This window comes from Bubalus kerabau, chromosome 5 (assembly GCF_029407905.1).
Source record: "Bubalus kerabau isolate K-KA32 ecotype Philippines breed swamp buffalo chromosome 5, PCC_UOA_SB_1v2, whole genome shotgun sequence".
In the NCBI taxonomy this organism is placed as follows: domain Eukaryota; kingdom Metazoa; phylum Chordata; class Mammalia; order Artiodactyla; family Bovidae; genus Bubalus; species Bubalus kerabau.
Genome location: NC_073628.1, coordinates 56,522,006 through 56,536,309, shown reverse-complemented (window position 1 = coordinate 56,536,309; position 14,304 = coordinate 56,522,006). Strand labels below are relative to the sequence as shown.

The following is a 14,304-nucleotide window of genomic DNA, read 5'->3' as shown; positions in this document are numbered from 1 at the left end:
CCTGTCCTAAGCCCTTCCCCAAGTCGACAATTTTAAGTGCTCAGAGAGGGAAAGCAGTGAGACCCCAGGGTAATTAGGTTAGAAAAGTAGACTCCAGCACTCAGGGACCTCTATGACTATGTGTCAGTACAGTGCTCCACATATGTTCCTCACTACTGAATTACATGCATCCACCACCCAAGCCATGCCATTTATTCATCGTGACTCAAACACCCCTGCATATTCCTGCCATTGAATCTGCAGTCCTCCAGCAGCTCTGATTACCAAGTCTTCAAATCTTGATGTCTCAAGATCCCCCTCAATTATTTCCTCCTGCAAGAGGCTTTTCCAGATCGTCCAAGCCCAATATAATCTCCTGTCAACCTTTTAGCATTTACTGTCTGGAATTAGCAAGTATTTCTTGTATTTGAATATATATATATATCTTATCTCCATTAGAGTGGAGACAAGGTCTTGTGAGCCTCCATTTTGCTCCAGAAGATGGTGTGGTACCCGCTACCCACATAGCACATGTTCAATAAATGTTTGGTGATGATGATAAGAACAGTAAGACCTCTCCAAAGGTTCCTGTTACCCAAGGACAGACCCAGATATACAACTATGCCCATAGGACTGCGTGGGGCAGGCAGAAAGAACCCAAAAGGGAACCCACGTGGTGGGCAACAGCTCACACAGCCTTCCTCCAACTCCAGTGCCAAGGGCTTCCTCATTCTAGGACTGAGTCAGAAATCCTCCCTTCCTACCCTTGAGCCGCTGCTCCCAAGCTGTTTATCTCGTTAAGTCTGTTTATTGTGATCCTGGTAAGAGGTTCTGAAGCCCTCCAAGCCCCTCTCTAATTAAATTCATTAGAACAGATTGGGGCTTTCTTTCTGCATCTCAGAAAAATTAACAACATGATTAGCATCATAATGCTGGGGAGATGGGCTGCCAGGGAGGCCTTTCAGGAGGGGCTGGCCCAGTCTGGGAGGGGAAAAGTGAGGGGGAGCAGGTGAAGAAGAAGGCAGATGCTCAGACAGCTGCTTCCCAGAGGAGGGGAGCTACGGGGTCAGAGGGGATGGTGGAGTCAGCGGAGATGGTGACAGCTTGAGGGGATGACCCAACAGGCCCCAGCACTCCAACTTTTTCAAGGCATGGCTTTTGGGAGAGGGAAGGCAAGACAAGAAATTAATCCATGACATAAATTCCAGAGACACGGGCTTCTGGGACTAGAGACTTTCAGCAATCTCTAGTGTTAGAGAGAGAAACATATTGAGGCTCTGTTAATGATGGCATCATCGACTCGATGGACAGGAGTTTGAGCAAGCTCCGGAGTTCATGATGGACAGGGAGGCCTGGTGTGCTGCAGTCTATGGGGTTGCAAAGAGTCGGACACACTGAGTGACTGAGCTGAACTGTACTGAATGCTGGGGCTGTAAGTAAAACAAGCCCCTCGGGCTGTTCATGACGATGTCCCTTCGGTAAGGCTCTACTACAGGAAAATGGGGCGAGCAGGCACAGGTAGGCACGTCACTTCTTTCCCAGAGAACCTGATCCCACAGAGTTCTTGCTTATACCCCTGGTGGGTTCTCTCATCTAGAAAGTTCTCACCTTCCCTTCCTTACCAAAACTCTACCAACCTTTCAAGGCTCCGCTCCATTTCCACACCCCTGTAAAGAACAGTTAGCATTTGGTATTTACTGCTGGCCAAGGAGGGTGCTGGAGTCTTCTCTGCCTTATCACATGTAATCCCTAACACAGTTCTGCAAAGTTCATATTAACGGTCCCATATTACAGACTGGGAGACCGAAGCTCCTCAGCCAGTAAGTGAAAGAACTAAGCTTTGACCGAAGGTCTGTCTGAAGCCAAAGCTGAGCAGCTTTCACAATGTCACCTCCCTGACTCCATAAGCCATACTGAGGCATAACTCCTTCCTTGGAAATCTCACTGCCCAGGGTCTGAAGACTTAATTATACGACACCACTTTGGTGGCACTTTTGTATTACGCCCCTTTTATTTTTCCTGACTTGTCTCAAAACCTAAGCAAAGAGGGTGGATCAAGAGATCTCAAGCTGGCTGGCAAAGTCTAACCAATGCCCCAGGTCAGCAAAGCTGTGAGAAGCACCTCCTCAAGCACCCAGCAAAGTCCTTAGCTCCCAGAGCCCTCCCTGAAGCCCCAAGGACCAGGCTGCACGCATTTAACATCTGCCCTTGCAGCCTGAGCCCTAGCTGAGCACTAGGAGTAAATGCTCAGAAGTCTGACATGAGGCTGCCCTAGCTAAAGCGGCAGTCGATCCAAACAGGGTGGTGCAGTCATCCCAGGGCCTCCTGCCTGCCAGGACCCCTCAGCCATGCTCCTACAAGGCCAGGAAGCCATCTACCTCTGGTGCAGCATTTCTTGTAGTGAACTTAAATTTGTTTTCATTTCTGTAACTCCAACTCAACTTATATGCCCAACATGTAGCTTAGTTGGGCATTCAACAATATGCCCTAGGATATATTCAAAGGCTCGGGACACACTAATGAAATGAGATAAAGCAGATATGTACCCGGAGGGGGCTTCCTCAGAAAGGTGAGGATGGCTGTCTTTATCCTTGGGCTCCTTCCCAGTTCCGCCATGGATGTTCACGGCAACCTGTGCTCAAGAGTGTAGCTTCTATGGATCCCTCTGTCCCCATCAACCTCCTCCCTCCTATCTGAATTTCTCCCATGACTCCTGATCGTGACCTCCCCGAGCTCCAAGACCCTTCCGCCCATGTTGAGCTCACAATAATTTTACTCACCTTGCTCCTGAGCACGTATCTGTACTCGCTGTCTCTCCATCAGTTAGGAGCTCCCTGAGGGCAGATCCTGGGCCTCTTTCCTCTGGCTCACTCTGACATTCTAAGCATATTTTGACCATCCTTTGCCCCTAAAATGCAAGTGCTTAAGAAATGAGAATGGGAGAGTTGAGGAGCCTCAGTCTCGTCCCAGGGTTCCCCACCAGGCTGAAGCAGCAGCCAGCAGGGTTCAGCTGCACGCAGAACATCACCTCTTGCCCCTCGAGTCAGGGATCTGGTAATATCTTGCACCATGTTCTTCTTCACATTCAACCTCCAAGTCAGGCCTGGGCCCCATTCTGACAACACCAACCCAGTCCTCTTCCCAGCTGCGGCGGAGGGGGCTGATGCCACTGGAGGGAAAGATGTTCCTCATCCCTGGTCCCATGTCCTCACTCAAGCTTATCTGTGTTATTTGTCTGATCACTCGTCTCTCTTTTCCATCACGCTGGCAGCTCTGAGAGACCCTGTTTTACTTTCCATCTCTATGATCCCAGCACCTAGCACACTGTAGGATTTAACTAGCATTTGTTGAATGAAAAAGTATGTAACCAGCCTTCAATTCCCCTTACTTCCTTCCCTCCTCTTCTCCCAAGCCAAACAGACTGAAAACTGAGCTTCTCTGCCTCTCTCTTTCTAGTTTCCTAGGAAACTCTTTTTCTGAAGACTAAGTGATGACCCTCACACCCCAGCTCTTGGATAATCTTAGAGAAGAGGGGCACCAGGGGAAGGGAACACACTGCAGCAACTAAGTAACAGGAGGCTTGGAACCCTGTCTCTCAGTCACTGCAGAAACAGGACCATCTTCTGTGCCTCCACCCCCAGATATCCAAAGCGAGAACCCAACCCCCAAACACCGGCCACCTCCTCAATGTACCCCTGACCGATACAGCCTGACCCCATGAGCCCAGCCTGTCACAGCCCACAGGGAGCTGGCCAGGTCTTGCTCTGGCTCCGCAGGGAGCTGGCTTCCCATTCTGTGTGCCTCAATTTATCCATGCCATAGCCTCTGTGATATCAAACAAGGGATGAGAGGTGAGATTCACTGCACAGAACCAGGAGATATATACAATTATCTGAATCCCCCACTTAACCTGAGCCCCAAGCAAGCATTTAAACATCAGTAACTTAATCCAATCAGCTCCCAAAGATGGCTCCAGGTGATACCTCCTCCCTGGAGCAGGAAAAGCTGGGAGCCCTGGGAATGCTGATGCCAGGGGAAGCTACCACCCTACCCCACTCACGAGGGGAGGGACACGGAAGACTGACAAAGCAGAGGACAGCCAGTCCCCCAGCCTGTGCCTGCTCATTCAGAGACGCTACTCATGAGCTGAAGGAGTCCACTCTCTATTCTAAAGAGAGGGAGCCTTGTGGAGAAGGGGCAGGATCCACCAGCAATTTGCTCTCAACCTCCAATTTAAGACTTGGGATTTTAGCTGAGGTCCCCAGGGCAGGAATTGGGCTGCCATTGCCTGGTTCACGGTGCCAAACACAACTTCTGGGATAAGTGTAAGTCAGTCTCTTTCCTCATTTGTGTTATTCATCCTCATTCTATTTGCTCTCTCTCTTTCTTTCTATACACACGCATGCGCGCGCGCGCACACACACACACACACACACACACACACACACATCCCCCTTCAGCTGAATCTAAACACGAGAGGAAGAAATTACTCCCTCCGAAGTGCCAGTTCTGTCAGGACAAAAAGTAGAATATTAGATGCAGAGCAGATCCCATTCCCATCTTCTTTAAATCTTCCTGCAATGCAAAGCCACCAAATGCAATCACCCCCAAACCAGGGGGGGAGGGGCAGGCTCCTGTCTTCCTCCTTCCTCTGCTCCTCCAGCTGGCGTGACCAGTCCCTCGGGGTCTTTACACATTTTCCCTGGGCTTCTCTTACTTATGGTTCAAGTTCAGTGGGTTGTGAATCTGCCGGTCTCCAGCTCTAGAAGAAAAATCCACTTCCTGCCCACCCAGGTCTCCAAGCCCTGTGGTCTGCCCTTGCTGGAGACGTGATTAGGGCCCAGCAAGGGCTCATCCGAGTTCCAAGGGTAGATAATACACACCGGGCCCTCATGCCAGGGAGACAGGCAGAAAAGGGACATCGTCATCCACTCCTTTGGACTGAGGAAGGAGGGATCTCTGCCCAACACACACACACAGACACACACACACACCACTACCAAATGCCAAGTAAGGAATGAGGAACAGAACCCAGTTCAGGGCAAGAGGGACTGCCATGGGGACCACAGTCTAGGTGATTCAGCACTCTGCCCACTCAGCCCAGCCCATGGGCCACACTCATGACAGCTCTCAATGCCAAAGTGCTGACTTGGAGGCTGAGAAAGAATCCTTTCTAAAATCCGAAATTTTCCAGCCCTTCAGAGAGGCTCCTCATCCAGGCCTTTGCATCCCAGGGCTCAGATCAAGACCAGGAAGAGGCTGCGAAATCATTTCTTTGGATTCTGCCTCTCCTCCTTCCTAGTTTTCCTAAGCTTAACACCTCCTCCCCCCCACCCCCACCCCCATCCCTCTAGGAAACAAACCTGAACAGCTACAGGAAGACAGTGGCTAAAGAGGAACATAAGAGAGGCCTAATAATACGCAGAATCCTTTGCCCTTCCCCACCCCGGAGCCATGAATAGGATCAAACATGCAGAAAGGGGTATAAGTGGATTCTGCCACAGTGAGTACACAGGGCCTTCAGAGTCCTAGGCCTCCCCAAGCAGAGAAGGAGGGCCCAGCGGCAGGTGAGGGGGCTTGGGACAAGTCTGTGTGGCTACAAACAGCACCAGGAAGGGCATGTGGGGAAGGTGATGGGGGGCTCGCCAGGTAACAGCCAAGAGGGAGAAGACGGCGTTCTGGAGAGGGTGGAGGCGGACACCGGGAAGGAGCTGGGAAGGGGCTGGGCCCCGGTATGCAGAAGGGACGCGGTAGGGACAGAAACTGCGAGGGAGCTGATAGACAGACGCACACGGAGGGACGGGGGCATGAATCGGCGGCCGGAGCAGTAAGGGCAGGAGAGAGGCGGGGGTGCAGGGAAGGGAAAACAGAAGGGACGGGGTCGCACAAAGTGGGGTGCGGTGGTAAACAGGTCAGGGGAGAGCTCGGGGTGCGGCGGGGAGGGAAGGACAGGGGAAGAGACGGAGCGGAGGGAGGGGGAGGGGAGGCGGCCAAAGAGCAAAGGCGTGCGGGGGGCTGGGGCAGGGAGCCGGGTGGGGCAGGGTACCGGTGTAGACTCGGGGCTCGGGCAGGTGACGACGCGGAGAGAGAGGTCGGGGCGTGGAAGGAGAGGGTGGGTTCCGGTGAGAGATGGAGACAGGCAGAGAAGGGCGGGAGCAAGGGGACGGCGCTGGACGGGCCTCCACGAATCCGTTCCACCCGCAGTTCGTCTCCGGTGTCCGCGCGTGCCTACCTGCAAGGGCTGGGGCTCCGGCCCCGGGTGCAGTCGGCGCTGTCCGCCGCCCGCGCCGCCGCTTGCCCGTCGTCCCCCGCAGCGCCGCTCGCCTCCCGCCGCCGCATTAGGGCAGAGCGCGGCCCGTGCGCGCCCCCGGCGGCCGCGCGCCCCCGACCGCCTGCGTGCGCGCGCCCGCGCCTCCCCGCGCGCGCCGGGACGGGGAGGGGAGGGGGAGGGGAAGGGAGGACAGAGGAGGGAGGGGAAGGGAGGGCAGAGGAGGGAGGGGAGGGGGAGGGAGGGCAGAGGAGGGAGGGGAGGGGGAGGGGGAGGGGAAGGGAGGGCAGAGGAGGGAGGGGAGGGGGAGGGGGAGGGGAAGGGAGGGCAGAGGAGGGAGGGGAGGGGGAGGGGGAGGGGAAGGGAGGGCAGAGGAGGGAGGGGAGGGGGAGGGGGAGGGGAAGGGAGGGCAGAGGAGGGAGGGGAGGGGGAGGGGGAGGGGAAGGGAGGGCAGAGGAGGGAGGGGAGGGGGAGGGGGAGGGGAAGGGAGGGCAGAGGAGGGAGGGGAGGGGGAGGGGGAGGGGAAGGGAGGGCAGAGGAGGCAGGGGAGGGCGAGGGGAGGGGGAGGGGAGGGAGAGGGGGAGGGGAGGGGAGGGGGAGGAGAGAGCCGGACTGGGGAGCGCGCCGGCCGAGACCCGGCAGGGTCTGGAGGGGCGCGGGCTAGAGGTTTACGGGGCCCGGCCCGCGCCGCCTTTCTCTTCGCACGGACCCCCGGCCTCTGCGCACGGGCGTTGGAGACGGTAGTGATCCGCTCCGGTTTCCATTCGCCGAGCCAGACTTGCAGGAGGGAACACGCTGGCGGGCTATCCGGGACTATCGCGTTTGTCCTGTGCACGCCCCTCCACCATTAGACTGGGACTCATTGGGGGGCTTGTTCCCAGGGAGATTTACTTCTGGTAGATTCTCAGGAGCTTTTCTTTACTGGAGAGCTGTTGAATCCCGAACTTGGGACGTGAGCAATTTTGTGACACCTGCTGATGGTGGAGTGGTCTTCTTTTAAAAGCGGGAAATTTCATTTAAATGGGCTCAGGCCCTGCCCAGACTTGAGTTAAGGGAGAAGAAGCCCAGGACTGGGAGGCCAGACATCCAAAGTCTCTTCCTGACTCTGAGTCTCGTGGTGAGATGCTTCTCTGTGGGCCTGTTTTCTCAACTGGACGATGAAAAGTTGATTAGATGATCCCTTCATAACTGGCAACTGTGAGGCCCTGTGCAGGCTGAGAGCGGCACGAGTTCATTGTCACCTGAAACCATGGCGAGATCTGGATTGGGGCATCACATAACCTTAGGTGGGGAGAGCACTTGGAAGAAGTTTCTAGTCTATCCCTCATCCCAAACCACAGTTCCCTTGGCAGCCCCCCTCTGAGGTTCCATTCAAAATCATGTTCAGGGAATTTCCCTGATGGTCCAGTGGTTAAGACTCCCCCCTTCCAATGCAGGAGTCTCTGATTTGGAAACAAAGATCCCACATACCATGTGGCACAGCCAAAGAAGCCAAGGGAAAAAAAAAAAAAAGCACACTCAGCCCCCTTCCCTGCGCTCACACAGCCCCTGCCCTAGCACCACGATTGCTGAGCTGCACCCCATGCCTCCCTGTCCCCTCTCCAGCCTGTGGGCTCCGGGAGAGCAGGAATGTGTCTTGTTCCACAAGCTGTTCCCAGCCGTAGCACACAGTAGGTGCTCAATCAATACTTGATCAAGGAATGGATGACGGCCAGTAATAGAGGAATCATCCAAATACCCAACAAAGTATCTCACTCTTCAGTTAGGTGCTTTGAGACTTACAATTACAGCTATTAGGCAAAGTCTATACGATGGGAAAGGAAGGGGTTGATATGACAGGACCTGAGAGCATGGCTGCCTCTAGGTGTCAGGAACCCTGGGCAAACGTTTTTGCAGGGTCCCTTATCGATACAAACAAGTTGACTTCATTCAACATCTAGTCTCAGCATCATTCTGGCAGCCCACTCTCACACAATCCTATGAACAAAGGAGTGCATGCTCCTGGAGTGGGGCCTGACCACGAGGCCCTGGGATGACCCTGCAGCATTCAGGAGCCTCCTGGGGTGTCTGGTCAGCCCCACTGCCAGGTGATGTAGAATGCTATAAATTTCTCTGAAGGGGAGAATCTGGACACTGGGGAGCCCCATGCAGATGCATTACTGGCCCCAGTTGGTCCCAAGCACTAAGGAGAAACTTAGGAAGATTAGAGAAAGTTGCTTCCAAGCACCAGGGCCCTTAGGCCTGGACTCAGGGCAGGACCCCCTTACTCTCTCACTGGACGTGTCCAGCTGTGGCTGTCTCCATAGAATAAAGAAAATAATTTCCCTTTTCTAAGCATCTGTTGTATGTCAGCTGCTGGGTTCCTGTTGAGATCATTTGCGGGCTCTCTGCAGTGATGAGATGGAGATACTTTTTAGGTGGTATTGCCTGTGGCCATGACACCAGCTCAGACAGCTGCTGGGATTCAGCTCCCACCTCCCACTTCAGATGTGGATGAATGTGCGCAAGTTCCTTTTATTTCTTCTGAAAAATATTATTAAATTATACAAGTATAGAATTACAATATGAATTAGAGCCAAATCATTCTATAAGATTTCTTACAAAATATGTTTCTCTCATGCTTTCCCCTCTCTAGAAGCCATCACTTTCAACCCTTTTGATCTTTGGTTATTGCCTGTTTACTTCTGTGTATCTAATAAGATGCTATGTTGCAACTTCTTGCTCCTGTTTAGGCCTTATCTCTTGATTCCACCCTATGAAAGACACTCTTCACATATACCTGTCCTGTTCTCTTCTCCAACCTCCCAATCTAGTCAGATCTCAACACTGGTTAAATCAGAATTAGTATTTATTATGATTACTTAAATGCTATTTACAATGGACCTTTTCAGTTCCTGCAAACTTTTTGTTTTTTCCTTAATATTTGTCATTTTTGGTTTGTTTTGTTGCCACAGGGAAGCCCTCACATATAGTGAAAAGTGAAGTCGCTCAGTCGTGTCCGACTCTTCGCTACCCCATGGACTACAGCCCACCAGGCCCTCCGTCCATGGGATTTTCCAGGCAAGAGTACTGGAGTGGGGTGCCATTGCCTTCTCCGTTAACAGTGGCTAGGCATAATCACATATAGTAATTATCTATAATTCAACTCTAAACTCTCCATCAGTTGTCTATGTCTATTTGTTCAAAGCTTTCAAGTATTATATTAATTTTTATCTTCTTGAAGATTATCTCCTAGAGCCTTCTGATGTTGAAGGAGCATGGGATTTGCCAAGAAAGTCCTAGCTGACCAGCAGGGTGAACTTGGGCAGATCATTTAACCTAAGACTTACTTTTCTCATCTGTAAAAAAAGGGATAAAGTGAACACCTATCAGGTAAGGTCCTTCCTAAACTAAAACGCTCTGCGCACATGTTAGCTATTGCCCAGCTTTCTCTTCCTTTCCTTCATCTTTTTCAAAACAGCTAAGAAAACTGAGGCTTGGAGAGACAGAAAATCACAGTGATTTGGTGGTGGAAACTCAACTGGAACTCGCTTCTCACAGCTGTGGTGTGAGGAAATGAACTCTGGGCCAGAGGGGAGTGGGCGGAGCGCGCGCAGCAGGTGCTCTCCCGTCCGACGAGTCCCCCTGACTAGGGGAGGGCGCCACCTGCTGGCGACAGGCTCTGGGAACAGGGACTGGCTTGGGCTCACGCTTGTGTGTCAGGAACAGGCTGACTCGGTGCCAAGGGCAGAAAGCGATTACTTATACTCTCCAGACCTTTCTCTGGCCTTCCTGTATCCTTTTCTTCCCTGAGTGTGTATCTCTAGTTCTGTCTGAAATTCCAGCAGGCATCACTCTGCTGACCCTAGACTTGAAGCCTCACTTCCTGTGTCCTCTGTAATGCTGAGTGTTGAGTCACGAATGATTCTTAGATTCCCTCGCATCTCATGGCTCCCAACCAAACTGCATAAGCCCTGCCTTACCCTGGGCTCAGGCCAAAAGAAAGCCTCTGCGCTGTCTCAAGTGCTTGGGGGACACTGGCCTGGCAGTGCTGAGGGACAGGGCTGGGCCCCACCAGCGTCCGTTATACCCTCAGCCACCCTTTTCTGCATGGCCCCTAGAAGGTGTGGGGAAACAGACAGTTCCTGCATTATTGCTGGAGGTTTAACTTGATATAGGGCAATTTGCCAGTGCCATCAAAAACGTTAATGTAGCCTTTAACCCGTCAGTGCTAGCTCTAGGACTCTAGCCTGCAGAAACACTGGCACAAATCACAAAAATGTGTATTACAAGGACGTTCACTGACCATCCAGAGGTCAGTGGTCAAATAGGTTGTATAATCTACGGGGTAGAGAGGTATGTGTGCATGCTAAGTTGCTTTAGTCGTGTCTGACTCTTTTCGACCCCATGGACTGTAGCCCACCAGGCTCCTCTGGCCATGGGATTTTCCAGGCAAGAATACCAGAGTGGGTTGCCATGCCCTCCTCCAGGGGATCTTCCCAACCCAGGAATCTTGTGTCTCCTGCATTGGCAGGCAGGTTCTTTACCATGAGTGCCACCTAGAAAGCCCTGTGGAGAGGTCTGGAGCCACTTAAGAAATAATAATACACACACATATCTTTTAAAAAGAAGAATGGCATAATAGCATGTAGAGTATAATTCTTTTCTGGGAGAAAAATAAAAGCCAGTTGGCATAAGAGATTGGGAGAAGAGAGAGGGAATGAATCCCTGGGCAAGTTTAGAAGCTTGAGTACAGAGCACTTGGAGAAAATCAGGACGGACCCAATTTTTGTTGAAGCCTTTCTTGTACCATGCCCTTCCCATTGACCTTTACTGACTATGCCAATGCCAAAGCCTTTGACTGTGTGGATCACAATCAACTGTGGGAAATTCTGAAAGAGATGGGAATACCAGACCACCTGACCTGCCTCTTGAGAAATCTGTATGCAGATCAGGAAGCAACAGTTAGAACTGGACATGGAACAACAGACTGGTTCCAAATAGGAAAAGGAGTACGTCAAGGCTGTATATTGTCACCCTGCTTATTTAACTTCTATGCAGAGTACATCATGAGAAACGCTGGGCTGGAAGAAGCACAAGCTGGAATTAAGATTGCTGGGAGAAATATCAATAACCTCAGATATGCAGATGACACCACCCTTATGGCAGAAAGTGAATAGGAACTAAAGAGCCTCTTGATGAAAGTGAAAGAGGAGAGTCAAAAAGTTGGCTTAAAGCTCAACATTCAGAAAATGAAGATCATGGCATCCGGTCCCACCACTTCATGGCAAATAGATGGGGAAAAAGTGGAAATAGTGGCTGACTTTATTTTTCTGGGCTCCAAAATCACTGCAGATGGTGATTGCAGCCATGAAATTAAAAGACGCTTACTCCTTGGAAGCAAAGTTATGACCAACCTAGATAGTATATTAAAAAGCAGAGACATCACTTTGTCAACAAAGGTCCGTCTAGTCAAGGCTATGGTTTTTCCAGTGGTCATGTATGGATGTGAGAGTTGGGCTATAAAGAAAGCTGAGTGCAGAAGAATTGATGCTTCTGAACTGTGGTGTTGGAGAAGACTCTTGAGAGTCCCTTGGACTGCAAGGAGATCCAACCAGTCCATCCTGGGTGTTCATTGGAAGGACTCATGTTGAAGCTGAAACTCCAATACTTTGGCCACCTGATTGGAAGAGCTGACTCATTTGAAAAGACCCTTATGCTGGGAAAGATTGAAGGCAGGAGGAGAAGAGGATGAGATGGTTGGATGGCATCACCGACTCAATGGACATGGGTTTGGATGGAGTCCGGAAGCTGGTGATGGACAGGGAGGCCTGGCATGCTGCGGTTCATGGGGTTGCAAAGAGTTGGACACAACTGAGCGACTGAACTGAACTGAACTGAACTTCCCATATGTTAGATCATTTAGTCCTCACAAAAACCCAGTGAGATTGGCATCACTGTCTTCAATTTACTGATGAGGAAATCAAAGCCCAGTGAGATTAGTAAACTGCAGCATCATGCAGATGGGATGTGGTAAAGTATTGCGTGTGTGTGCATGTTCGGTTGTGTCCAACTCTGAGACCCCTTAGTCCAGGGGGTCCTCTCTCCAGGCTCCTCTCTCCATGGGAGAATACTGGAGTATGTTGGCATTTCCTACACAGAGGATCTTCCCAACCCAGGGACTGAACCTGCCTCTCTTGTGTCTCCTGCCTCTCTTGTGTCTCCTGCCTCTCTTGTGTCTCCTGCATTGGCAGGAGGCTTGTTTGCTGCTGCACCACCTCGGTAACCAGGTAAAGGATTAACCTTGCCCAAAGACAGGCTTAGCCTTTGCCCTTGGCTCCTGGGAGGTCCTCTCTAAACCCCTGGGATGTCCAGCGATGTCCTGCATGACAAGAGGGTCTTTGTCTGCTTGTAGGGGCTCAGCCTCACTAGACAGTCTATGCTGACAATGTGGTTTATGGTGGGGGTTTGGGGGCATGACCGCCAGAGGGTTGGAAACTTAGGTCAACCACAAGGGGGGTCAGCCAAGTCTAAGTGCTGCTGTTGCTTAGTCACTTAGTCGTGTCTGACTCTGCAACCCCATGAACTCTAGCCCGCCAGGCTCTGCTGTCCATGGGGACTCTCCAGGCAAGAATACTGGAGTGGGTTGCCATGCTGTCCTCCAGGGGATCTTTCCAACCCAGGGATCGAACCCAGGTCTCCTGCATTGCAAGCAGATTCTTTACCATCTGAGCCACCAGGGGAGCCCAAGAATACTGGAGTGGGTTGCCATGCCCTTCTCCAGTGATCTTCCCGACCCAGGGATCGAACCTAGGTCTTCTGCACTGCAGGCACGTTCTTTACCAGCTGAGTCACTGGGGAAGTGACTGAGCCTCAATTAAGACTCTCACACTGAGGCTCGGGTGAGCCTCCCCGGCTGGCTGTCCTCTGTGCGCACCATCACACATCCCTGCTGGGGTTTGGCCCTGTCCCCGCGTCTCCCCTGGGGAGGACGTCCAGAAGCCCTGCACGTGGAGCTCTCCTGGGCTCCGCCTCTTCCGGTGTCTACTTTACTCTGAGTCCTTTCGCTGTGATAGAGCATAACCAGCCGTATACTAGCTTCCAGTGAGTTCTGTGAGTCCTCCCAGCAAATTATTGGACCTGAGGTGGTCTTGGGGGATGCCCAAGCTTGCAATTGGTGACAAAGTGCGGGTGATTCTGGGGACGGCTCCCCAACTCTGAAGATGGTAAGTGGTGGAATCTGGAGTCCTGCAAAGGTCTCAGAGATGCCAATGTGCCCCCTCCCCACGTCCCCCGCACTCCCCACACTGCCCCATTGTGTGACCAGTGCTGAAAGATAGACATTCTAGCTTCCTGTGGATGGGCAAGGGGAGCAGAGTGATGGCCACACTAAGGGGCAGGGAGGTGGGTGAGGATGTGGCCAAGCAAGCTGAGTCGCGCGCTCAGACGGAGTACTGAAGATTTTAGAAAGATCCAGGAGCCTGTGCTCCTCGCAGTGCGGGGCGTGGGGGCAGGGGGCAGGCATAGAGAAAGTCAATGGAAGACGTCACTAGGGACCCCATTTTCCATAGGTCCCCTAAGAAGCTAGAAACCTTCACCCCCTCTTCCTTTTCCCTCAGGATTTCCTCGCCTCCCTAAGCCAGAAGTGAAATGAAGTGAAGTCGCTCAGCCGTGTCTCTTTGTGACCCCATGGACTGTAGTCTACCAGGCTCCTCCATCCATGGGATTTTCCAGGCAAGAATACTGGAGTGGGTGCCATTTCCTTCTCCAGGAGATCTTCCCAACCCAGGGATTGAACCCGGGTCTCCTGCATTGTAGGCAGATGCTTTACCATCTGAGCCACCAGGGAAGTCCCCTAAGCCAGAAGGGGAGTTTAAACCTCGATTTGCATGTAGATTTAAGGGAAGGAGGGAGAAAGCTGAGACTGGGCCCTGATCCTTCCCCTACTTGGGGACACACATGGTCCTTTCCACGAGCCCCATATTGCCCTTGCATCTGGCGCATTCTTGACTACCTACTCTCAGCCCCCAAAGGAAAGGTCCAGTCTAGTTCCAGACTGGAGAGCACCTTTCTACTTG

The 14,304-nt window shown here is 52.2% G+C and overlaps 1 protein-coding gene and 1 non-coding gene across 2 annotated transcripts in view; both read right to left on the bottom strand.

The window, feature by feature from the left end:
- NFASC (neurofascin) overlaps nucleotides 1–6,323 on the bottom strand; it is a 196,098-nt gene extending 189,775 nt beyond the window's left edge. The window contains exon 1 of the mRNA XM_055581727.1: nucleotides 6,212–6,323. Within this exon, the coding sequence (XP_055437702.1) occupies nucleotides 6,212–6,318 (107 nt within the window). The 5' untranslated portion in view covers nucleotides 6,319–6,323. The remainder of the gene's footprint in view (nucleotides 1–6,211) is intronic.
- Nucleotides 6,324–14,003: 7,680 nt separating this feature from the next.
- TRNAC-ACA (transfer RNA cysteine (anticodon ACA)) lies at nucleotides 14,004–14,075 on the bottom strand. Its single transcript has one exon. It is a non-coding gene; the product is annotated as a tRNA-Cys (tRNA).
- Between the last annotated feature and the right edge of the window lie 229 nt (nucleotides 14,076–14,304).